Source organism: Mastacembelus armatus, chromosome 12, assembly GCF_900324485.2.
Source record: "Mastacembelus armatus chromosome 12, fMasArm1.2, whole genome shotgun sequence".
NCBI lineage: Eukaryota > Metazoa > Chordata > Actinopteri > Synbranchiformes > Mastacembelidae > Mastacembelus > Mastacembelus armatus.
The window spans coordinates 19,224,433-19,252,233 of NC_046644.1; the positions used below are offsets into that span (position 1 = coordinate 19,224,433).

General features: G+C 42.2%; 1 protein-coding gene across 2 annotated transcripts in view; it reads right to left on the bottom strand.

The window, feature by feature from the left end:
- sez6l (seizure related 6 homolog (mouse)-like) overlaps positions 1–25,271 on the bottom strand; it is a 36,751-nt gene extending 11,480 nt beyond the window's left edge. For both annotated transcript variants that reach the window (XM_026297496.1, XM_026297495.1), the window contains exons 1-3: positions 24,960–25,271; positions 1,337–1,771; positions 388–527 (exon numbers count right to left, since the gene is read on the bottom strand). In XM_026297496.1, coding sequence (XP_026153281.1) covers positions 388–527; positions 1,337–1,771; positions 24,960–25,056 — 672 coding nt within the window. In that variant the 5' untranslated portion in view covers positions 25,057–25,271. The remainder of the gene's footprint in view (positions 1–387; positions 528–1,336; positions 1,772–24,959) is intronic.
- Between the last annotated feature and the right edge of the window lie 2,530 nt (positions 25,272–27,801).

A 27,801-nucleotide genomic window follows, 5' to 3' on the forward strand; every position in this document is an offset into this window, starting at 1 on the left:
CCATGCACAAAACAAAAGAGGGTTAGGGTTGGCAGCTAACTAGTTAACTGGTATTTTTCTGGAACATTTTTCATAGGAATGGTTATGACTGAACAATTCCAAAGAAACTTATCAATGGCTGAACCTAATTGCTGAGCCCGGCTATGTCTGATCATGATCATGCCAGACAGAGAGCTGCAGCAGAACCAACAGCAGCCACTAGGAGGCAGAGTTCAACCTGGGATGATCAGAGACGTCCTCATGGACACAGCAGGCGGGAGGATGCAGGACACAGCAGCATCCTTCTACAAACTGACGTCCAGCGACTCTGCTAAGCGTGACTGTGTGTTGTGTCTGCAGCGTGTGCTTTTATTTTATTATTTTTATTCTCGTGCCGCTCACGTGTACCTGCAGCTCCACTCCGTAGCCGGTGTACACGGTCACTGTATAGGTGCAGTGCAGGAAGGTGCCGTCGGGCAGGGGGGGGTCGTCAGAGGAGTCTATGTATCCCTCTGGGTCTGAGAAATTCACCATGCAGCTCGACACAGCTGAGGAGAGAGCACAGGAGTTCTTTGGACTCATTTATTTCCCCTTACCCTGGATTGCAATCCCTTTAATATGAGCCTGACTGGAATCACTGGAAATCCCTGCTGTGTATAATTAATGACGGAAATTAGAGGGATCAGCAGACACACAGCACAGCGAGGACTTGTGGCTGTTAGCGGTGACTTGAAATAAATAGTCACCTTCTCTAGTATCTATTTTTGTAAGAGCAGTAATGGAGCAAGTACTCCGAGCTTTAGCTTAAGTAATCAAAAATACTATAGATAGAGTAAAAATCATGCATTCATATCTGTACCTCATTTCAGTGGCATATATTGCACCTTAATTCAAATTTATCACACAAGTATTTTAATCTGCTAGAATATAAGATATATAGCTTCAAAAACTTCATCTAAAAATGACTGTGTACAGTGGTCAGATAAGAATCTGCAGCCAGATTTACCATGATCACGTCTTAGTTTAGCATTTTAGCACACAAACATTTGCTCATTAGCATTGAACACAAAGACTTTAGCCATAAATCAACGCATCTGACAAAAGAATCTGATTAATTTTTTTTACCATCCATGTGTGACTGTGATTGTGTGCACAAATGAGTGAACAGGAAACACTTAAGTCTAGAAAAGCGCTACATAGGACCATTTACCATATAAGACCATTTATTTTTAGGCCTGATGAAGAGAACCTGATAAAAGTCAGGGCTTCAATAAATCCTTATGATTCATCCTCTGGAGATCATGAACAAAAACCTGTCAAGTAGTTCCTATGTCTTCCTACATTACTGGACTCGTACCTGACGGCGTCTCAGTGTCTACATCCAGCCCCGTGGCCACAGTGATGATCTCGGCCTCCTGCTCAGGGGTGTGTGTTTGTGTGTGAGGCAGCTGGGAGTGTGTGTCTGTCGGAGGAGGCTCACTTGGATCGCTGCCTCGGCCTGACACTGCAGCATGTGCTGGGGGTTTTACCCTGCTCAGTAATCCCCTGCTTAAGGAATGACTTCCAGGGAGGGAGCTGACGCTGAGTCTTCTGCCCAAAAGAGGGAGCAGGTTCTGGGGCATAGCAGAGGGAAGGATCTCACCCTTCTGGGAGACATGGCGTCCTTTTTGAGCCAGCACTGACTGTAACACACCTCTGGCCACTGCGCTGGAGCTTCTGCCTCTAAGGCTGTTTTCCTTTGTGCCCCCTGGTGTCACGACAGAAGCTGGGGTAGAGGTGGTGGCTTCTTTATCTGGAAAACAAGGGATGAATCACTTCACCTGGTTAGACAGGTGTGAAAATCTCTGAAAATGCCCTGGGAGTATGGCTGTGTGTGGTCTGTCACTGTCCTGCTGGTCTTATCAGGAGTTGGGTTATCTGTCCAGCACAGCCAAAGCCCAGTAGAGCTTACTTCCACTTTGCAACACACACACACACACATATACACACACGACAAATACAGTAAGACTGTGCAATGGAGAGACAGGGCCGTTAAGCATGACAGGAGCTGTGCACAGAGGATGGAGGGAGAAACTTAAAAGAAGAAGAAATGCTCAGACAGGGAAACCACTCTGCCGTGCATGAGAAAATGCCATCTCCAGCAGCTTAGCCCTAAAACAGCACAGCCCAGCATTTACACACACATTCACTTCACCCCCCGTCTTCTTGCCCACATACTTTGCAGTGCACCCTCACAACCACCACCAGCCGTACAGAACATACACTTCACCTGACAACGTGCTCAAGGTGCAGTCTCACATTAATCTCTATTTAAGTGTCATTAACACTTTCCTCTGACAAAACCACTCAGAGCACAGGACTACTGCTGCTGCTGCTTTTATCAGGAAAGAAATAAGTCGGGAGAAAATATCCTCTCTGTGTTGTCAACAACACAAGAACTTTCTTCTCGTTTTGCTATTTTTCATCATCAGACAGAAAATAAATAGGCTTTTTTTTATTTCTGGATACCCATGCATTAAGCTCAATGTGTCAAACTGCCATCATCAAAAAACTAATTTCAGCTTTTCACAGCTTGCAATTATTTAGGCAGCTACTCAGCAGCAGATGTTGACACACACACACACACACACACAGACACACACACACACAGACACACACACACACAGACGTAAAGATCCTGAAAAACTCAGCTTCTGACGTTTTAAGTCATTTAAATCCAATTTGATCACGCTAATTACAGTAATGTAAACACAACATAAACATCCTTTTTTTGACAAAGTTTCCCTAAGTGTGGTTGTTAAACAACTGACTGAGATATGGCCTGAGAGGAGCTTTTTACAGCTGAAAAATAAAGCTGTCAGTCCTCTCTGCTGACAGATGTACATAATGGCGACACAATGCCTGCGAGTTATTTTGCAGTAGTTATTTTCTACACTGATATTTCTTCTTATTATGTGTGCTGATGCAAAATATCTTTGATAATCTAATAGAAGACAATGTTATCAGTTGCGGGGTCCTGCACAACCCATTACCCATACACATAATCAAATAAGCCTGGAGCTGGATGCTGGTGTATGTGCAGGTAGAAGGTTGTGCTGCACACCAGCTTGGAAAGGAAAAGCAATTTCTTTAACACAAACCAAAAACCTGCAAGATTAGCAGGATATTACATTATTTCTATTGCTAAAAGAGCCCTCGCTGTGCTACATTACATCATTAGTGTAGTTATAATTGTGCCAAGGCGTACAGTCACAAAAGGCCTTTTTGTGATTGCGTTATTAAAAAGCGTTAGAGGCCATTAAGCTCATGAGGGGAAAAACAAGAGAAACTCTGATAGTGATTTGTGCAGATTGCAGAGATAAAATGGTGCTTGGTGTTGTCGATGGCCTATGTTTGCTTGTGTTTCTGTCTCATCGTGACAACTCGTTTTCAGTAGCACACTGCAGTCATCTCCAAACCCTGCTGCCTTCATTAATTATTTAACTCCTCACTTGGATTTAATAGGAACTGACCTTCTGTAGTTTTCTACACTGTTGATCCAAAAAATCCCACTTAGGGTGGTCAACAGCAGCTGCAGTTTTTACTTTGGACATTTCAGTGGATGCTCTTCTCACTTTACTGTAAGGACTAATAAAGTCTGACTCACTGTTAAAATGTAAATATTGATTAGCGCAGTTTGAAAAGAGGACAGGTTCTCAGTTTGTGATCAATAAACCAGTTTAGTGACAGAGCCAGAGGGAGCTGGGGACATGAGAGGATAACGATGACTCAACATCCAATCTCATAGTGACAGTGACAACAAATCTGCAGCTTCACCTTCATGTTTCGGGTTAATTCTGCACAAACTCAGTAACTAGGATGCCATGTTTTCTTCACAAATTCAACAACTAACAGTTCTGAGTCAAGAGAGCCTCTTCTCTATAGCAACCGAGGCCAAGGCTCTTGGGTATTGTAGTATTTAGACCTGTCTGCTGTGCCATATTGATGGATAAAACACCAGTTCTCAGAAGCAAACTAGAGGTCATATTGAACTGCACCTGTCAATAAAATAAACTGTATGGAAAAAATGACCTTTACCTTAAGACAGTCGTATGATCAATCTGTAACACACTGGACTAAAACCTGTACATAGGAGGGAAGCCATTACATATGTTGTGAAAAGCACAAACACGGGTATAACATCAGACATGTCAACCACAAAATAACCTAAATTTCAGGTCTGGAGCACCACTTTTGACTGAACCCCCCCTTTCAGAATAAATCCGGCAGGTGTTTGCAGGAGCAGCCCATTCGTGGATTTTTCAGCTTTATAGTGTTGACAGAATTTTCTAGAAGGAGGCACTGGTGGCTGACAGCCCTTTCTCCTTAATTGGTCTCCAGCCTGTGTTTGCATTCACATCCACTGTGCCTTTGTTTTGCTCCTGCACTCATCCCAATTACCTTATTTATAGCACGAGGGTCATTGTCTGACTTTGAACCATTTAAACAATAATGTCTAATGAGAGAGACACAACAACGACTGATGAGCAGAAATATGATGAGCTCTGTGGCTTCAGATTTGATCCACTAAACTCGAGTATCAAACCTTACACCAACGCCAGTATATTCTAAAAGACAAATGAATGGGCTGTTTTGTTAAGTCTCTAGTGTTTTGGTTAAGCAAACATAGTGGGCATACTTTACAATTTATCCACTGTCTCGCGTCAGAAAAATATGCTGACAGCTTTCATATCTGTGCTGCTACCTGAGTTTTGTAGTTCGGTCAGCAGATGAATAATTAAAGCCCAGATGTTGTGAAATCCATTAAAGCACAGATTGTGTTTATAACCAATTTCCCCTCGTCACTGTGTCCGTGATTAATGTGTGATGTTCGTTCTAAGAGAAAACAACAGACGTGTCGATGAGGCCTGACAGATTCGTGGCATTTTTGAGGCTCGTTTGATGGAAATTTGCCGCGATGTTCCCTGTTGTGACAGTTATGGTTTGACAGGAGATTCAGTTTTATGAAAAGACTGTCAGACAAATGACAGGTCACACAGTAGGCCTACACAGATATGACTGAAAAATAAGAAAGTTACTTAAGAAGTACTGCAGAGGATGAAACGATGATTTATCGCAGTGGGCACACACAATAGACTTTTGTGGTTTGAGGTAAGAAATCTCACTTTAAACCGTTAGATCTCATTTTAAATGCTACCAAAGAGCAATAAGCTTGCAGATTTTTATCCCACTTCAAGAGACCAGAGCAGCTGATTCCAGCGATCAGCATCTTCAATCAGAGGGGAGGAAATAATCAGTGAAATCAGCCGTCGCTTGTTTTCCACCAAACTGCTGGGACTGCAGCATTAATAGAGCTTGCAGAAAAGCAACTAGAAGAAAAGAAGAAATGAAACAAACATTAACGAGGAAGGATAATGCAGGACAACAACAATGCACCACCAATCTGAACGTTGAGCAGAAAAGGTCACATGACACAACTGGGACAAGGAAAGAACCACTGAGCAGAAGAAACACTTTAAACCTAATAAAGTGGGATTGTCGTCACATTTAGAAAGGCAGGACACTGGCACATACTAAACTTCCTGCCTATTTGGTCAATGATAATTATCGTTTGCTAGTGACTAAGTTTTTGTTTCCAGAAAAACAGCCCAAGTCACAAACGGTACAGTTTGTTTTTTATCTCAGTATCTCTGGTTCAAACAGCTATAATCAATATTTTAATAATGTTGTGAATGAGGATGTTAAATGTGAATACTGTAGTATCACTCATGGTGATATACCTGAGGAATTAACAGCTGAATCTGCAGTTCCTCTCAGCTTTATAATCACTTCCAGCAGCTAAAGAGCCAGAGATTTCCCTCAGGAGGTGGTGGAGACCAAACCCAGAGATAAAACTGAGGGAGCACTGAGCTGAGACTCAGCAGGTGGACTCAGACACTGGTCCACATGGATGTAAATAGTGATGAACGTCTGCTCAGAGAGTAAATAAATGCTGCATAAAGCAGTAAGGCTGGCAGTGTGTCATAGACAGAGCAGGCTCTACTGTACTTGCTTTGTCCTTAGTTTAACTTTTAACTTTGCTCTAGTACATTTATGGAGACACATATTGTGCATTTTACACAACATATATTCCTACATCCAAAGCTGACAATTACTTTTCAGATAAAATTTGTTGCAGTACTTCATAATAAAAATGCAGCTTTATGTTTTTGTCTAGCAACAGACCTGACTGAGTCTCAGTCTGCTGAGAATCCACCAGGATACAGTGTCGTCATTAAGTAACTGTTTGTAGGTCTGGCTGTTACTACATATGGCCTGAAATGTTCTGCAGGTGCACATGTAAAAGGTCACAGTATTACTGTACCATCACAAGGCAGAAAATACTTTGAAGATATGCCATTTGGTTTGGGAACGCCTTGATGTGTGTTTCAAAGGCCTATGCTATAAGTTGTCTGGGGACTCCCTGGGGTGCGGTTTTACCTGGGTGACCTCTGGATCACAAAGACAGGATGAAAGGGACCACTTGCTGGTCCTTGACAAGGCTCTTGGAGAAAATAGAGCATGCACTATAGCTCACCATAATCAGGACAGCTGTGCCTATTTCAGAGCCCAGTGCAGTACTTAGACAGTTTTATTGATTCTGGGAGTCTCTGAACAGTCTGATGTGTAGTGACAGGCGCAACAAAAACAACACACAAAAACTGGCACCAACAAGGACACAGGTTGTTATTTCAGTTTATATTCTGAAGAATAGTCAAAAACCTCAAATGAAAGTGTTTTCTATATTATTAAGCTATTAACTATCAATGTGTAATGTGATAGTTGCTTCTAATACCAAAGCCACAGATAATTATTACAGCTCCCATCAGTACTACAGAACTACAGACCACAACTTTACTGTTTCGGTTCACTCTCTGTGTCACTTCCAGCAGCAAACATTTACCAAATAATCTGTAAAAAGCCACAGTCCTCTACCTGCTCAGCAGACAGACACAGTCAGAGACGATCTGGTGAACATAGTGGAACATTTAGCAGCTAAAGAGGCAGAGATTTCCCTCAGGAGGTGGTGGAGACCAAAACCAGAGCTCAAACTGAAGGAACACTAGGCTGACACTCAGCAGGAGGACTCAGACACTGGTCCACATGGATGCTAATATTGCTGTATTTCTGCTCAGTAAGAAAATAACCTACTGTTAAACCAGTCAGTCCCAAAGATGGTGTCAGCGATGGGTTTACAGCTTGTCCTTTAGGTTTCCAAAAAGAATCTATAAATGCAGGTTTAAATTTTAGAGAGCAATATTTTAGCTCATTGCCTTCATTAGAGCTTAAAATTGGAAGATTGCATCATAGTCCAGTGACACTCAAATTCACCCTTAGCAGCCAGTCACAGTTGGGTTTTGGTTTCTGACTGACAGCTGATTTTATCAGTGAGAAAGTAACAGACTGAAAAAATACATATATTTGCACTCAGTCTTGCAGCTGCAGAAGACTGTGGTGTCTTTCTCAACACTTCTTTGCTATACTGTACAGTGCACATACACCTACACAGTCCTGCCTATTTCAGCTCAGCAGACACTGAACATTTTAATGATTTTATAGGTCGGTTAATCGCTGTTTTCTGCATGGTCATACTCTATTTTGAAAAGAAAGTAAGAAAAAGGGAAATATGGGGCTGTAGATGGCTGAAAAGATGTGGACTATTTGAAATATTGATATAGTTGGTTCTACAGGCTGCATGGGACTGCTCCCAGGATTGTTTGGTGAACTACAGTGTGCACACTAATGTGGAAGCAGTGCTAAGTTACAATTATCACAAAAATCCTGCTTAGCATTTTCTTCTCAATACTGTACATCCCAATCTTTGAATAAAGGTTTTTAACGGTACACAAAGCCCTCCAAGCTGGAGAGTTTGCTGCCTGTAAATTAAGAAGGTTGTTAGCTTGGTTACAAATGCAAAAATAAGTTCACAGTCTTTAGTCAATCCAGGCTCTTAACTGTCAGCAAACTATGTCTTTTATGGAGCAGCTTAAAGACAACACACACACATATGACTCCAAATGATGCGACCACGTTCGCCCAGTGTGCCCTTTACCTGTCTGTGCCCAGGGTTTATCGTCACATAATTCATCCGTGTACATAAGAAAAAAAAACCTCAGCTCTGGAGAACGGTCTGAGTCAGTGGCACAAAATTTGGACATCAAAGTTCATCAGAGTTAAAACTGACACAAAACATCTGCACAGGTTTCATTTGCCTCTTGATCTGTGAATCAGTTAATAAAACATAAGTTGTTTTACTCCGCACGAGCACATCCTGTTGGCGTGACGTGCCGGCTCATGACCTTAACATCTAATACTGAAAAATGTGAAAAACCCTTATGTTTAATATATTAAAAGGTCTGGTCTTTGCAGGAAATGGAGTGTGGCAGGAGTGAATGAGAGATGCACTCAGTTTCATTACTGGTGATGTTAACAGATGGATGATTGAAGCCATGAATATTAGATGCCAAAAATTTCATTAAACTCTTCATTGCATTTTCAGTGCGTCGCTGTCTTGCCTCCATTTGTAGGTGCATTGCTGGTTCTCTTTCTCTGTTAATATGAGTGTAGAGACACAAACGCTGAGGAGTATGGGCAATCTTAAAAACCACAGGCTGCCGAGACCACATCACCCTTCTGACAGCATTTAGCATGTGGTGTTTAAAGAACAAAACAGGAGAAAAACAAGGGCGACTGTGACTTTATTTGACTGCAGATGAGAGGTTGTACATGCAGCAGACTGAGTGTTGTAAAAGGAGAAAGAGCGAGAGAAATGAAGGCAGCATTCAATAGTCCTCAGTAACTGCAGACTGTCAGTGCCACTCCAGCACAATCAAATCTGAGGCTGTAAAGCGATGTTAAAAAAGGTTTCAATGGGGCTGAAAGCCTGACAACAATGAAAATTGGCTCCTTTATGGTTTTGTGTGTATATCTGTGATCCTGAACCACTGTGCTAAAATACAGGGAAAAGCTCATCTTTTTGTTTTCTTTGTTACCCTGTTTAATTTGTATTCAAGGAGCTAGTGGCTGTTCAAAGTGCTTTATCAAGCCCAAGACTGGCAGCAACTGTATCTGGAATACATTCCCTGTCTACAGTGTCTGTTCTCCATGGAGACACACTGTGATAACGACACACGTTTCATTTCTCACTGGGACTTTAACTTACATTTATTTCCTGGATTCCTACAGGAATCTCAAACACAATCACTACTACTTAGCCTAACCTTTAACCCTAACCTAAAACCACCAAGGTGTCTCCCTAAAATTCTGTGATTTCCATGGCGGTGACCAGCACCACCAAGAAGGCCGAGTCCCCACAGTGTGAGGATGTAAACAGGGTTTGGTTCCCACAACATGACTAATACCAGCCCACACACACACTCACACGCAGACTCAGCTGTCTGGATACTGCACAAGCTGCCGGAGACAGTTGGCTGCATTAAAAAGACATGTCAGGTTATCATTTCAGGTACAGGCACAACAACTTTAGCCCAAAGCATGTCTGGAAAGCACAACACCAGTTGAATTAATCCAAAAGGTAACTCCAGCTGGGTCATTCCTGTGAGCTTAGAGTACAGTCCAGTGGGGCAAAAATCGGAGCAGTCAGACAGGTGATAAACAAGTCAACAGTTTTTTGGAAGTCAAACTGAAAGTGTCAGTATTAATCCTTCACTGTAGCACTGGCAGCGGACCAGTTTGGTGTAGGGACTCTGCACTGGCTCACACTCTGAATACTGACAAAATCTCTAACCCGCCTGGTTGCAGCAAAAGGCAGGACGGTGAAATTCATCCATTTGTGAAGTACATGGGTCTAGAGGCTGCGAAAGACGAATCACATGCAACCACTGGGCAGAAGTTACAACATTTCAACTTTGCATTTTGTGCTTAAGATTAAACCTCATTTCTTTCAGTAAAGAGATATTTAAAGATTTGATGTGTAATATTTAGAGGGATCTATTAGCAGAAATAAAATATGTTGTCGTCACCAGAAAATACCAACCTAATTTCTAAACAACATAGGGATACTCAGAAAGTCTCACCACTAGATGCCGCTAATTCTCTCACATTTTACACACTGCACCTTTAAGAGCAAATACGTTACCTGTCAGTCAAGAAGCTTGTTAGCTTGGTTGCTAATTAGTCACTGATGTGAATCTGAATGTCAAATTTCACCAAAGTCGAATCTGATACAAAATATTTGCACAGATTTGAGTCATGACTCCATGTTTTAATATTGCCTGGTTTCGTTGGTTTAATTAGTCTAAACAGGGCAAAGGGTACAGATAGATAAGCTAAACCAGGTTCTGGATTCACAGAGTAAGAAATTCATTACTGCTTTTCATTTGTGTATGGGATTTGTGAAAATACCATCCAAAAATCTATAGATTTATCTTTATGGTGCTATACAAAACTGTGCACAAACAAACTACACTGTGCACACACAAACTACACTGTGCACACACAAACTACACTGTGCATGAAGACAAAGTAGAACCATGAAAACTGGGATGAAGTTGCACTCTGAGGACTCTGTGTTAAAAAGGATCTCGGATCTTTTTGAAGTGATGTGATTTTTAGCAATACATTCCCAGGTCTCAGCCGCAAGAGCAGCGTCATTTTTTTATATAAATACAAAAATACAGTCCAAGCTGTAATAAATCAAAATCACGCTTTAAGATCCCAGTTTTAAAAACTAGGACAACTTGACCACCAGTGTACCTTGGTGTTAATTATTCAGGGCTCAGTGCTAATTGCATGAAGTCCCTGGAAGTCAGATTGTGGTAGAACTGCAGCATTTGTGACCTCAGATGTTTCTGCCTCTCAAATTCAGGCGCTGGGTAAGCACACTGCTCCTATTTAATGATTTCCTGTGTGTGAACTAATGAGGAGCAGCAACACACACACACACACACACACACACACACACACAGATCGATGTTATCTCCAAATTGACACTTGAACTGTGCTCAGCGTCAGCGAGTGGAATGACCTGAAACCAAAAGCAGAGCAGTTATCGAACCGACCAGTCAACGGTGACCTCGGAGCAGATGAACACATAGGCAATCTCCTCTCTGCTCAAACACAACCCAAACACACACACACACACACACACACACAATTTACGCTTCCAGGTTCACACGTTGCAGAAATGTTAAATAGACTCAGCTTAAAATTCCTACATGCAGGAGCAGAACTAATTTTGCAGACTGAGTTTAAGGATTAAATAATATCTTCCAACTAATGATGCAAAAGAGTGAAGGCAGCATTTTCAGAGAGAGAGTTAATTAAAGTTAATTAATTAAATCTGGCTGATTGGAAAAGCAGGCAACAAGAAATGTGTGCCAGTGAAAACAAAATCAAACTCAGACTGAGCTGAATTTGTGAATGGATCTTTTCAAACAGCCAAGATACTAAAACACACCGCATTCAAAGTGATAGCACTGACCTGTGTGAAGCTTATCATTTCATCATCATCTAACTCACCTGATTAAGTATAGTTTTTCCTCTGCTCATAATTACTGTTGTTACTGTGACGTCTTTATTCAGGTTATTTCTGATTCAATAGAGGGCAGACAGAGGCCTGTGGGCTGAACCTGCTTATTAAACTGATGTTTTATAAAGATACTGAATGTAATAATATAAATAATGTAAATATGAGCATCATGTAAATTCCATTAGTCAACTGCTGGGAAGAGGCTGCTGTTTAATTGTATGAAGATATTCTATCAATTCTATCTCATGTAACACAGAACAAGCCTTCACGCATATGAGTCATTTATGTGAATAATGAGTATTACCAACTGCTGTAAGCTCAGACTCACAGGACAAATTACACCTGCTCTCACACACAATCCCACACAAACTGTTTTATTCTTAGATGGAGACATATAAGCTTGTGTTTCCACTGCCTGTGCTACACTACACTATGCTCCCTAATGGAAAAATGGACCTGCAGCTGAACCTATTTACCTGTTTATGGTAAATTCATTCAGTTGCAACGTTCCAGTCAAGTAACTTTAATCAGGCTAATCTCCCACACACCTGTCGATATGTAGATGTGCAAAGGCCACGGCTAAATTTTCTGCACGTCTGATTATTAAAGAATAAAATCAACTGACTGTGTATCTAGATTTATAGTGAATTATCTCAGACGGAGCAAGACGCATCTCCAGAGGAATCTGCATGCAGTCTCCTGTGACACCTGTGAAAAGGCTGCAGTGCTTTGGTTTAAGGCTCAAAACTTGATGCTCAACTGGTCTGTGTGTGTGTGTGTGTGTGTGTGTGTGTGTGTGTGTGGTGTCAGAAGCAGTTGCTACTGCAGCCAGCCATGACCAGCTCAGTTGAGCAGATGGCATCATCTGCAGGCTCTTTCTCCTTCACACCATCCTCCCTCTCCCTTCCCTCGTCCAGTCCTCCCCCCGGCCTCCCCCATCCTAACCAGCCTGTTTTTGCAGCTGTGCTTCCCTCTCAACCTTCCACTTTACTTTTACCCTTCGTCTATATTTTCACATGCTTTTTCTTTTCTGTGACACAGCGTATGACTCATTTTTTGTTTTTCTTCGTAAAGACGTGGCATGTAACTGCCTCTGCGTGTCTCCCTTGGGCAACACATGTGATTAATGAGCTATAAATCCTGTCGCTCAGCCATATAACATTGTTTCCCCATCGGATTACAGCACAACATTGCCAACGCTTTAATTTTTCTCACCGACAGCATGTGCTACAGTCAAAAATACACTTTTTATAGTCTCAACCTCTATATGTTTTTGGTGCAAATTACACATATTTAACAGGGATAAATATGCCATACTGATTATGTTGCCCAGCTTTATAAAATTTCATAAACCAAAATTAGAGCAGATTAAGCACGGCTAAAAAAAGAAACTATTTTGGAGGAAGGTGAGGCTAAGAACTAAGCACGAATAAAACGTTCACTTGATTTCAAAATCTTTAAAGGCAAATCTGGAGAAAAGCTCAGTCACGTTTGTTGTGCCAGAGCTCACAGATGGAGACCAGTGACAGAGAGATGACTATCAACACCTTCTGCAATGACTGAACCTCACATTTCACATCGTTTTGTAAATATGTTTGTCAGAGCAGCTAAAGCTGGGCTCAGCACAACAAGCACTTTCGTCCTGACACTGTCAGTATGTGTTCAACGCAATGGGGCGTGCAAGAGGAGGGTCACCGTTTGTGACTGGAGAAGAAGTTATGCTATGCACCAAGACTGGATTCCCAGAAATGTAGAAATGGTTTAAAGTAGCACATTCTTTGCTGCCACAGCTTTGGGACTCTGTGTGTCTTCTTATGTGAAAACATTTAATCCTCATGAGGATTAAATGTCCTCAAAAAGAAAGAAGGAAGTGGAAAATATTCCCAAGTCAGAACATTTTTACCTCTTTTCAGGCCTGCTTCAGAGTTAGATGTGGGTTTATGGCAAAGATTAGAATAGGATTAAGTGGTAGTAGTGGTAAAGGTTAGGATTAGAGAGAATGGTTAGGGAATGAATACAGTCAATGAAGTTCCAAACAAGTATGCGTCAGTAATACCAATGTGCGTGTGTGTTTGTGCTGACATCTACATGTTTGTTAGCTGCTCCGCTGAGCAGAAACATCGCTGTGTGAATGCACTTGCAGCCACAAGTCATTGAAACTCTCCTCACACTCCTGCATGCCTCCAGTTAGCAGCAGGAGGGGAAAGACGAGAGGCGGCGGGGGGGGGGAGTGATGGAAGAAAACGAAGCCAGAGGAAACAGACAGTTCTATCCTCCACAGAACAAAAATCAGTTTTCACTACGTCAGACAGCCACAACAACGACTTTCTGATACACATGTTAAAGGAGCACACTTTTCCATAAACTACACACACTACAGCATCGTCTGCACAAAAAAGCAAATAAAATGTTAATAAATGTACTGAGTCTGCCCAAAAGTCATAATTACTGAGAACAAACATAAAAATAAAAGGTGAAGATAAATGCAGGGGAAGATAAGCAAAGAAACTGAAGTCATTAAAAACGTACTAAAATAAAATATAGAAAATGTAGGCACAAAACAGACATGGCTTTGCATGTGTCTCAGTGCAAATGTTAAAACCCAGTGAAAATGTCTCCTAGACCGAACAAATGCTTCATAAAATAAGGATGCCTCAGAACAAATCTACAGATAAAAGTGCAAACTGTACTTAAAAGATGACAGCAAAGGATGAAAAGGTGTTGTTGTGAATAAAATCACAGCAAAATAAAGCAGGCAGACTATTTGTTTTCAGACCTGCAGAGTAAAACTAGTACTGCATCAATTGTAGTATTCCAAGTCTGGGATTTGTTTTATTTATAATAAAAGAAAGTTCCAGTCACTATTACCATTCAGCACAGTTTGCAGCTTGATCTAATGGGTGTGACTGATTTAAAAAATTCACACAATCCAAAATGCTTTTCATCTACCACAGTATCATAGCAGGTTAAATCAGACATCGCCAATGCACAAGCTAATTACAGACTCACTCTGAAAATGGAAAATACTAAAGTCTAACCACTGCCAGTGAAATTGAACTGATGTTTCATCTCACTATCGCATGTTTTAAAAAGCATGTCAGAGTTTGTTACTGCAGAGGAGTGACAGAAGAAAGAACCAGAGCTAACAAGCAGCTTTACCCACGACAGTGATGACTGTGGTTTATAAGTGTCACAGGACCAAACTGGTGGCTCTAACCTGGTGATTATCTTCTGATTTCCAGGTCAAAGGTGTTTAACTTGTATCAGAGGACTGTACTTACTAAACTAAAAGCTGAGAGTAGGAACGTGATCCAGCTGTCTGAATACTGCACACCACTTGTCCCCACACCAATAATTATGCATCAGTGGGAGCAAGCTACCTGTAGGCCAGTCAGAGCATATCATCAATAAGGAGGGAAAAACACAGCAAGGCAACAAAACACAGGCCTTTCAAACATCCAAAGCATAGTAACAGCCTGTTGAGCTGACTAGGAGGTGGAGTACACATCCCACACCATCCATCCATTATCTATACCTGCTTACTCCTAACCAGGGTCACGGGGATCTGCTGGAGCCTATCCCAGCTCTCTTTGGGTGAAAGGCAGGGGTCCACCCTGGACAGGTCCCCAGTCCATCACAGGGCCACATAGAGACAAACAACCTCACACACTCACACTCACTCCTATGGGCAATTTAGAGTCACCAATCAACCTGACATACATGTTTTTGGACTGTGGGAGGAAACCAGAGTACCTGGAGGAAACCCACACCTATGGTCCTAAAAACAACTGATAATGGCCACTGAACAGTGTAATGAGGCAGGTAGTCATAGACAGTTTTGGGATGCACTGAAAAGAGTATTAATAGTAAGTAATTAGATTTTGCTCTGGCAAGAACAATACTAAAAGATCACTGCAGTTTATTTCAACTTAGGTAAGATTTTTGTAATTGCTACAATTTGGGAACAGAGTCCCATAAAAAAAAAAAAAAAACGTGAGCAGTCGATCAGACAGTCTGTAAATAAAAGATTAACCAGATTAGAGTCAAAGCAGAAAGTGAATGAAATTGGAACTTGGGGAACATCCCCTTAGACCTTTTCCACATCAGCCATTTTGACTTGTGCCAGTAGGAAGCACAGGTGTGACTAATAACATGGCTCTGCTCTGGTCAAGTGACCCACGACGTTATTAGTGTGACACTGAGCCACAGGACAGAATTAATTATATCATTAACACCTGTGCTGCTGTCACATGTCTCATTTCTTACTGGATTTAATTTCCCTAATGAATTAAGGAGTTTAAAGAACAAAAGTGCTGTGCTGGATTTTACACAACCTGGCAACCCTAAAGTCGCTTATTAATGGCTTATACAGTAGCTAAGCCATAAAACTGTAGTAAATGTTTTATTAACTGCAAATACGGTGGCTTATTAGAAAGTGGCAACTAAATTCTGACAGTGCTGACAGGGTGAATGTGTGTGTCGGTGTGTGTGTGTGTGTATGTGTGTGTTCGGGGCCTGTCACAGCTACATGTGTGCGGGCTCTGTGCTTTTAATCCATGAATAAAAGAAAAGGTGGATGTATCTCTTCACTGGCCACGTGGATCGTGAAAGGAGGCACAGAGCAGAGCTGAGAGGAGTCAGGGGAAAAGGAGGAATGCTTTTAGCGTGAACCTCAGAATGGCCTTGACCCAAATGTCAACATGGAATAAATTATGAAGCAGAAAAGAAAATGCAAGTGAAACACAAACTGGACTACTGCGTGTTAAATTTTAGTATTGCTGCACAATATAGAACAGACGATGTGCTCTAAAAGCAAAAGATTCACATATTTCTGCAGCGCACAAGCTGTTTCTATCCATTACAGTATTTATAGAGGATGTTCCAGCGAAGAGCCACATTGCAGGTGGTGTAATAAAAAAAATACTTCGATCAATCAGACATGACCTTTGTGTCGATCAATGCCCTGTTTTCCAGCAAAGCCCAACAGCTTTGTTCTCATCCCGGCCTTCATGAGTAAATGATCAAAACACAAGGTTGGCTGAGTAGAAATTCATTGCAGTTTAGGAGACGCACAGGGTAACGACAGGATCGGACTGTACGTGATGATAACTGTGTCAAGCAGCAAAACATCTAACGTGTATGGATTTTTATATATTTCACAGCTGCAGATTGGAACCGGAGGATGTGAGGTTGGAGGATGGAGGATGGAGGATGATGGATTTTTTTGCTTGAGACTTAAATATGTCAGGTACTGCATGGACTGCCATGAGATTTCATAAAACATTAATGGTTTTGACAATAAGGATCCCTAACGATTTAAGTGTTGTCAATTTTGTGCACTTTCACAGTCCCGAGAAGGTGAACACTACTGAATTTGATAATTAATACTGATCAATGGGACGTTTAAAACAACAGCTTCCTACTTGTGGAGAGACTGTGTCAGGACATGCCCAAATAATTATTAAATCGTCATGTGAAAAATCATACTGTATTGTTGAAAGGAAAATTAAATGCAATGTCGGTGGACTACACACTGAACTGGTGCTACCTGACTTGCACCGTGGCTTTATAGAAATTAAATCGCTGTTGATTCTCATTCTCATAGTTAAAATATTAATCGCACACAACTGAACTACACATTAGAATGACAATGAACAAATTCAATGACACAACAAAACACTGAGTATGAAAATCCATTAAGGTCCCTGAAACCCCTGCGTTTCTTATTTCTCTCTCTAAACAACACATTCAATGACTCCATGATGAAAACACTTAACTCAACAGCAGCCATTCAGTCCTGTTGAGTTTAGTGATTTATTTTTGAAGTATAGTATCTGGCTCAGAAGAAAAAAAAAGTCTGTCTCAGTTTCTGTGGATCTGTAACAGCAGCCTGACATAACCAAACATAAACAATTGTCCTCTACTTTAGAGCATGACTGGCAGCCATCATCCTGCAGGAGCTCAAGTCCGGATGAAGGCTTTGCATCTCCTCAGCCTTTAAATTCTGCCGACAACATGCTTCAAAACTGTTGGACCGTAAATTTCTCCAAAGCTCAGGGGGGTTTGCTGGTGCGAGAACTCTGCACAGGCCATGACAGGAATCAATCAATGCCTGCGCTCAAGTGGAGCAGAGCAGCACTGATACATTGAACCTCACGGCCCCAAACTGCAGCCAATCACAGTGAAAACAACACCCAGACATCCTTTCTATCCCACGATGCTCAGCTCTTCTCCGCAACTCTCAGACCTTTTCCGATTGGAGGTATAAGGGAGACAAACACACAGACACACTGACTCAACAGCATGACAGGCAAAGCTACCGGCGTTGCTCTAAGCGGCGTGCAGCGTGGATTATCACACACAGACACAGTTTGTCGAATGCGTCAACAGTCCTACTTCAGTGGGATTCCCATATCAAAGGCAGATAAATGAGGGAGCAGAGCGCTGGCTTAGCGTAAGCTTTGAGGCAAATGGGAACTGAAATATTAACCTTTTAAAAGGCTTGGCTGCAGACACACTTGATTGTGCCAATCTGCTTTGAGTGAATTTGACAAGGCAAAGTGTCGGGGCGAGTTTGTGTGTAACTCCGTCAGAGTGAAAATCCAAATTGTCACTCTAATCCCAGACAACCGTATCAAATCTCTCTTTGGATCACTATTCATCATTTTCTACTGAACAAAAATGAACGCCATTTTCAATGCCCTTTCAAGGGCGCCTGTGAAGTCAGGCAGAAATACAGATTTGTGCTGAAACGAGGAAATATTTTTATTTTTCTACAAAAATTTGATCAAAAAAATTTCACTCCAAGGCTCATCATGAACACCTGAGCTTCTCACCTAATTCAGCACTGACAATGCTTGCTAAAGCTCTGATGGTTTTAACTAAAACTCCCTAAAGAAAAACTGACCTGCCACCTGTAGAACCATCCACTATTACTGGTTGAATTTTATTTATGACTGTGTGGATATAGTCCTGTTTTTATCTGCAAAACCAACTATGCACTATTTTTATAGTAGCAAAAGGACACAACAATACTTAACCAAAGCCACATTCTGTGCATAATTGAGAGTTAACAACCAGAACACACTTTAACAAAAACATCCGTAACAGCAGGAGCACACACTAATGCCTGCTCCATTATCTTAACATGATTCTGATATTTTTTGTGCATGCTCAGTAACTCTACATTAAAGGTTTCATCACAGTGAAAACAGAAACATTTAGCACTGCCAAATGCCAAAATCCAAGTAATTATACAAAGAATTCAGAAGGGAAACTACTGTACGTTCAAAATTCAGACTTCAGCATGCCACAAAAGGACTGTATAGGAATCACAGCAAGTGTGTTTTTGACAGTGCTATTTACTTGGTTCAAACTGGCTACAGGAAACACCATGTATCCTGGTAAATCACACCTTTACCTGTGCGTGCTAACAATTAGTGAATACAGTGACAACGAGTTCCTAATATGCTGGTGCCAGAGTCAGTTTTCCATAGTAGATCACGAACATGGTTAGTATACAACAAATACAAGTATAATCAAGTTAAATATAAGGCCTTTTCAATACTGCTTTAAATGCAATTAAAGAACAAACATGGAAATACAGGCTACCAAAAGTGAAAACCTACTCTTTCCAAAAATGAATCGTAAGGTAGGACATTAGCCACATATGTTTAATGTAAAAAACCAAACGCAAACTATTTTTCTGTCCGAAATGATAACATTACAATAATATTAGAATAAATGTAGAACATTTACTATGAACAGTAAATACCGCATACCGGAAATAATTCTTCTTCTACGGTCTGGAAGATCGGCGAAATTTTCGCGGTGACGTCACTACAAACGTTTAAGACGTATCTAATTTAAATTTAAGAGAATTAAATACTTTTAAGGCCTTTAATTACTGAAGGTGTATTCAATACATTTTAGGACCCCTGGATATTTTTTTACGATAAGAGGGAGAAAGTCGAGAAGGACCACAGCAACTGTCACGGCTAATTCAGATACGACTTAGCTAACGTGCTAACTTTAGCGTTAGGCTATTACCACTAGCCTTAATACACAATAATATACACACAGTGTTGTTGGCTAACGTTATTAACTTCTGGAAAACAATAAATAAACTAAAAAAACACAATTAAACTGATAATTACCGGTCCAGCAGCGGACACCTGCTCCAACATAGCTCGTTAGCTGTAGACGTAAAAACTGGGCGGGCTGCCGCAATGCCTTGTGGGAGAGCCTTGGCCTGCGCAATGAGTGCAAAGGGCAGAGTCGTTGTTGTTGTTGTTGTTGTTGTTGTTGTTGTGAGCCACTGTACTGGAGTCAGATTCCTTGTATATCAGACACACTTGAAAATAAATAAACGAATAAATAAATCTGATTCTGAATTTCTCCATTTCCTCCAACGTCTCTGTGCTGCAGACAGCTCATATTTAGCTTTTTAATGTGGGGGAATAAAACTTGCTTTAAGTTTCTCTGACAAATAAAGACCCAGGAATGAAGAAGGGGAGCAGAAAAAAAAAATAAATACACACACACAACCATGGCTTAAAACAGACATACACAAAGTTAAGCTTCAGTTAATTGCTTCTATTGTGGAGAAGTGTCAGCAGCATCTGTGCAATCCTGCAGCCATCCTAGAGAGGATAATCCCGGATACAGAGGCAGGCATCGGCAACTCACACTGAACAACAAACGCACACACATTTTCAAGCCCCTTTAAACACCCACACAAAGGTCTAAGACGACCTGCTGAGGCGGAGACATCACTGGTGGAAAGACCTGCTCCTACTTCAAGCAGCCTCTTTTGATGTCAACACCCGGGAAGACACATTAACTCCCCCTCCACCAGCTCCCCCGCCTCCCCACACACACTGGGATGTTGTCATATCTGGTAAGTTCGTTGCAGAAGCCTGGACCATATGTCTGTGTGTGTGAGACCGAGCGCTCACTTCTGGTCCTAATGAGTGCAGGGACTAATTGAGATGGCAACTTGTGCATCGTCTACACTCGTCCAACTGCAGCAAACACACACACACACACACACACACACACACACACACACACACACAGTAATATATACAAAGAGAAATCAGAACAAAGACTGCCGGCCCAGCAGTTTTCCTGGACGTAAAAGTGGCTCTTTGCTTTGAAGGTCTATTCACCTGCAGACTGTGCATGCTTTACGTTAATGATAGCAATTTTTAATGCACACTAAATTGTTCTAAATCGATAGTCTACCCTACAGGCAGCCACTGGCTTTATTTGAAGAAATATACTTGCAGAGACTTGAAACTTGTTATCTTTACCAGAATCTTGTACAGGGTGGTAACACAGCTGTGAGAGCAGGATTCTCTGAGGGTCCCCCACAACTGTGAATATAATCCAATAATAACATCATGTTAAATAAAACATAGTGGTCCCCACATTCACAGTGTGATGGATTATCTATCTAACACCCCCTAAAGTCTCTGCAGGATGATTGTCACTCTAGAGGCATGACCTAAAACCAGCAGCTGCTGGGAAACACAGGCAATTTATTTTAAAAACTGCTATGCTTCCAAAAACAGAGAAAGACAGCATTAACTATTAAGTGCACACCATGAGCCACATAATCATATTAATCAGGAGCTCATATTTTAGGGGGCTCTTGTGGAAATGAAAGGTTAAACCCCTCTAAGCCCACCTGTGCTTTGCTGCTGCTGCTGATTAAAATCAGGTCACCTCCATCTTTCTGTCTCTGGAAACTGTCTTCCTGCCGTGTGAGTAGATTCCAGATATCACACAGATAAACTGCTTCATCTGTTTCATAAGGATGTCAACAAAAATGAGTATCTGAGCAGTTAAAGTATATAATGCTATAATATTTCCATGCTGACCTTAATATAAGATGATATTTTGCAAATGTGAGTGTCACCTTCACCAAAATTCCTTTCCAAAATTGAATAAACGGAATGAACGAAGAGCCAGTGTAACATGGTTTTCTGCAGAGAGTGTTGCATCATGGGTTGTTTATCATCTCAGTGTTACCTGGCTAGTCAGTGTCTGTTTATAGCAAATCTTTCTCAATTCCTCAGCCCTAAAAGTCTCTTTAGCCCAGTTCAACCTGCAGGAGTTTCTGGTGGCTTGTGCAACATGTTTTGCTGCCAGTGAGAAAATCTTGACTAGTAAAAGCAAAAACAAAATCATTATCACCAGCTCCAAGAGCTCGAAAGGGAGACAGAGTGAGCATGTGACAGTATCATTTCATGTTTCACTTTTACGAGAGAAAAGGCTTCAGGATGAAGGCTAGTTTCTCCTCAGATAATATCTGGAGACCCTTTCCCAACAGAACTACCCTAAAAAGTCTTTTCCCAAGAATAAGTGATCAAAAACGAAGGATGGTCTTATATTTGGGCCAGTACAGTATGTTGTTCCATCTATTATATTAGCAGGAGTATAAATGGCTGTGACAGTTTAGATGGTTTCTAACAATTGATCATTTAAATATATGCTGTGTTTTGCACATACAACAGATACAGATAGAGACTTTCTATTCGAACTGTTTCTCAAACTTCCCTTCATGTTTCATTTTTCAGTCTCACTTTCCATCATTCGGGGTCTCTTTCTGATGCTTACTTGACAAAATATTCTCAAAAGTTTGCAGCCTGAGGATCTGGTTGTGTAATAAGGCCGGGGTTGTTCAACCATAAGAAACAATCTCCAGTCTCCCCCTCAGTTCCACTTTTCTCTCCTCACACTCAAAGAAAAGAAGAGGACTAAAGAGGACCGGAGGACGGAAGCTGAAGAGGAAACACGGAGGTGATGTGATGAGAGGAGAAAGGCAAAGTACAAGATGAATGCGGTTTTGAGAGGACAAGAGAATCTATATTTTTTAAATTAAGCAGACATGCCTCACTGATATTTGCACAACCAAACAATGGCAGTGTGGTTCGATAAAAAGGCTCCATGTTGCTCTCTGGATGCAAAGCGCAGTTGGCTTTGCTTCCCAGCTGGAGCTCTTGAATCTCTACTCTGCTGTCAAGCTGTCGTTCTAGCAGATTATCTCTCTCACCCCGAGAAATTAGACCACGCAGTGATCCAGCCTATCTTCATACACACACACACACACACACAATCACAAGCCTGCTCGGTGACATTACATCTCTGCTGGGTGATCTCATTAACCACAGACCCCGACAGTGAGATGGAACCAGTGATGCAGCACATGACGCACAGTGCATTAGTGTGTGTGTGTGTGTGTGTGTGTGTGTGTGTGTGTGTGTGCACAGATGAAGGCAGGCGGGACAAGAATTAACAAGAAGACTGCAGCCTGCTGGGAACCGATCGATGGATTCATGTTAACATGTGTATATATGTCCGATGAGGAAATGCACAAAATACAGTGTGGGGACGATCCCATTAACCAACATGGGACATTCAGTGGCTCCATGAGACCATAAACCACTTGGGGATTTCAAAATAAAATCCAAGAATGTAACTGAAGTTAATAGTTAAGGGGAAGATGTTCAGAGCTCAAAGAATCATATAAGACTACAGAAACCAGCTTAAGAATTGAAGCTAAAAACAGATCTGTGGTTCTCACATGATGGATTCCTCTATGTAAACTCCATGCAGGTGAATCCACCAGCAACCTGAGCGTGGTTCTGCTGGAGGTTTCCTCCTTCAGATGATTGTATTCTGATTTGGTGCTATACAAATAAAATAAATTGAATTGAAAATTGAAATTCCTACACAAAGACATGAGTACTTTGACTTTTCATAATAGGCTAATACTATATGTTATATTTTAAAGGCAGAATATTTACATGTGGGCTAGTTCTGGTACTTTTAAAAACGCCTTTCACTGTTTTTGTTTCATTTATAAAAACTCACCAAACTGCAAAAAATGGCCACCTCAGTCTCATCCATCCATCATCTGTACCCCCTCAGTCCTAACCAGGGTCCCAGGAACCTGCTGGAGCCTATCCCAGCTCTCTTTGGGTGAAAGGCAGGGGTCCACCCTGCACAGGTCCCCAGTCCATCACAGGGCCACATAGAGACAAACAACCTCACACACTCACACTCACTCCTATGGGCAATTTAGAGTCACCAATCAACCTGACATACATGTTTTTGGACTGTGGGAGGAAACCAGAGGACCTGGAGAAAACCCACACAAGTACAGGGAGAACATGCAGACTCCACACAGAAAGGCCCCTGATGGGTTTAAAACCAGGAACCTTCTTGATGTGAGGCAACAGTGCTAACCACTAACCCACCGTGCTGCTCATCATTCAAGAAATTGTCTCCCATCCCAAAAACATCGTATCCTACATTTCCCATAATGCAACTCAACAATTTTCCATTAGACACTTGCTGCCTGGTTAATGCCCCCTAGCGTTGCAATGGACTTTACCTGTTTTTTTTTTTTCAACTGCCCTTCCCAGGGTTGAAACTGAACTTTGTGTTGTATTTACAGTCAATCAATCAAATCTATCAGCAACTATTTTGATTATTGATTCATCATTTATCTCATGTCAAAGTAAAAACAAACACAAACATCTGCTGGTTTCATGTTTAAAACTGTGCAGGTCTGATGCTGCTGTTCGTCTCATGTGGGACTAAACTTTGTCTTTTGGACTGTTGGTCGAATAAAACAGACACATGACGACATTTTTCACTACATTCCCTTTTCTATAATCTGGATTTGCAACGTTCAGCTGAGACACTGATGAAAACATCTACACCTCTAGCTCTTAACGCACTCCAACTCTCCAAAACCAGCACTGATGAAAACACCAGACTCATCCTCTAAGACAAAGCTCCAGTGATCCACAGATCACAGCCTGTGGTCACACATCTGGGCTTTCGTTGACCAGACGAATCAACACAAGCAGCCTGTATGTTCTGGAGGTCATTTTAAAGACTCTGCCACCTGCAGCATCCACATCTTCTCTTTGCGCACCCTGAGCGCACGTTTCAGCCATCAACTTTCCTCTCCCACTGTCTTTGTGATTCTGCTGCTCGCACTGGAGGAATCCTCCGTTTCCCACTCTGTGCGTGGCAAAGAGCCGAGCTGCAGAGCCTGTTGACAGGTGATCTCTCTCTCTCTCTCTCTCCACCTCCCTCCTGCCTGTTCGAGGCTCCCACGCACACGAGTGGGCTCCGGTCCACATGGACTCTGAGGATGCCTGGACTGTTGTGCCAAACTGGTTTAAACTGCTCACACAGTAAATAGCCTGCAACGACGTTTATTTCGAGACTTCAAAAGCTGCTCCAGACTCTATTTCTCCCTCTCTCCTCCTACGAGATGTCTCAGAACAAGACGAGTTATCTGCGGCGCCTAAACTGAACTCACAATCTGCCTGGGTGGACGCCAGAGGACGAGAGGGATTTGGAGTAATTGCATGCAGAAGGTTATATTAGACCGGCTTCATCGGGAACACATCAAATGAGACTGTACCTCCTGCCGAGATGGTGCTCCACAGCAGCCCGATCCACAGCGCCGCGGGCAAGGTTCTGCGGAGTCGGTACCCGACCGAGCAGGCGGCCGGTGGCATGGCCGGTCCAGAGGAGACGGTGTGTGTATGTATGCGGGAGAAAGTGAGCAGAAGACGGGCTCCCGGGTCTGTATATGCGGGCTGATGTGCAGTCAGTCGGTCAGGTAGAGCCGGTTCCTGTGCTCAGGATCAGGGATGGTCCGCATGTCAGAGCAGCATCCTCCGGACTGCATGGAGCGCCTCCTGGTTTCTGCCTCCGCTCTGTCCTCCTCCTCTCCTCCGCGGACTCTTCTGTCCTCCCTCTCTCACTCTCAGTCACACAGAGTCTGCCTCTCTCTCCCTCTGTCTGTGCGTGCCCCTTCACCCGCCCACCCCCTGCACGCATGCACGCGCGCACACACACACACACACACACGCACACAACCTGACCTTAACGATAATGAAACTTTTGCGGAGAGAGTATATGTGTCAGGGTGACTGCTGTGGGCTGCAGAAAGATCAGGACACACTTACATAAGATGCAGAGACGGAGGAGGGGGTGCACAGTAACACTGTCCCATGTACTGGTTGGATGGGGGTTTTGGTTTATCTGCAAACCAAACCTTGTGCAGATAAATGCACAAACATGCTGAACACCAGGACACAGGCCCTTCATTCATCTTTTACTCCATATCAACACTGTATAATATCAGTGCATTCAAAAATAATACTGTCAAAAACATCAAAAGTTAAAGTACCTCTTATGAAAGAAAGTCTACAGAGTGATATATAATATATATGATATTATATCTTAGTATTGATACAGATCGTTTCCCCTGAAATAACGGAGTAATGCAGTAGAAACTGTAAATACTGGTCTTTGTTTAATGTCAGATCGGTCGAGAGCGTCAGAGCAGCATTTGACTGGTACGGCTGCAGGAAAAGACATTTGGTTCAGGTGCTTATTTGCTTTTATTTTTCAGGGCGGTCGATGATAAATCATGTCTACATGGGGAAGATGAAGCTACAGTTTAGCAGCCTGCTAACTCAGCTCAGCACAAAGACGTGCTGCAATATCTAATAAACGGCCACTCAGAGCAGTGGTAATATGCTGCAAACACAAAATCAACATATTGTCACCTTTTTAAGTTGATATGGTGAATTTGTTAGTCAGGATTATCACGTTACACAGATATGATAAATGTTAGTTTAATGTTTCCCCTCACTCTTGTTTTTAGTCTCCACCACCTGAAAAGTAGCAGCTAAAGGCTCCTGTGTTCACCTGCTGTTGGTCCAAACCATACTCAAACCCAATTAGGCAAACGGCACCCAGTCTCAGCCTGAATATAATGCATAAGAAGAGAGTCTCAACGATTCAGAGAGATCACGTTAGAGACAAGCAGACAGAGAAGCTGTCTGTCTGTCTGCTTGTCTGGGCTTTTAAGGAAGCAACACACACACCTCATTAGACTCTGTGCTGTAACAGCTGTCTCGCTCCTTTCTGCGTCGCTCTGCACTCGTAACACTCCGTGGCTGACACATCCACACGGGCCGACGGGGGAAAACAGAGCAAAGATGTGGAAAACTGAGGAAGTTTAAGGAACAAGACGTGACTCCTACACAAAGACAACATTTACTGTGTGTTCTGTGTTTGCACAGGAAGCTGAAAGGAGACAAAAGCCAGTTTGAATGTTAGAAGAAAGACTGGGAAATGAATTTACCACTGGACTTCATCACAACCTGCAGTCAGACCTGGACGCCCAATTTTTTGGTTCTCAGACCGTGATACCTGAAGCCTCTGAACCTTTTAGATTTCAAAAGACCACCAGAAAAAACCTAACCTGATCTCCAGTCTGCCTCCTGTATGTCAGCTGTGTGATGTTTGTCTCAGTGGACAGGCAGGTTTCCTCTGTGTGACCTGTGTGCAGAGCTCTTTGGAGAAAAGCAGGAACTCCAGTGGAACTCCAGCCTGGACACCACGAGGACTAAAACCTTCCTCAGTGATCAGCAGCGTCTAGGAAAAAGAACCTCCAATGATCGTCCGTTGCAGCTCATCAAGCAGAAGTTGGTCTTAAACTACAATGGACAGGACATTGGGATGCACTGGGCGCAATGCATCCTGGGGGGTTGTAGGATTTTTCACCTTGGGAGCTTTTTCATTGTCATATGGCATTAATCTATTTCTGACCACATGAAGGGCTGGGCTGCATTAGGTGATCATCTTTGGAGCAGTGGATTATTGATTATTCCTTTAATATTTTATTTATAGGCCTAACACAGATTCAGACGGATCACTAGAGGAGTTTCTGTTATTTTGAGGCCAAATAAAAACAGCTCTCAGGCAGCTGAGTGTTTGCATGTTGAGAAAGGTATTTGTTGCTGTAATCTGACTGTAGGGCTACACAGCTTTCCTTAACTAGGCTAACAAAACTGCTGAGACTTCAGATTTGCTGCAGCTCAGTATTTTGGGAAAAGGGAGGCCAATTAGAGCAACCAGAAATGCAGAATGAGTCCTGTGTTAGGGTAGAGTATTAATGTGCAGGAGAGTATTTCGTTTAAGTAATAAGGGCAGAAGTGAGGGAGTACCAGTCAGACTGGTTTGTATCCTGATGTATCTTTTAGCTTTTGGCTGTCGCTGCTGTCACCCATGTGACCTCCTGATTGTTCTTCTTTCCAGTCCTCAGATCTCAGCAATTACCCCAGTGGGTTCTTTGTTGTCACAAACTGACAGAAATGATGGTCCAGCGATGAAAAGATCAGAGTTCGAATAAACCTGAATGCTTCCCCTCCACAGAACAAGGCCTCAGTGTGACGGGAGTACATCGT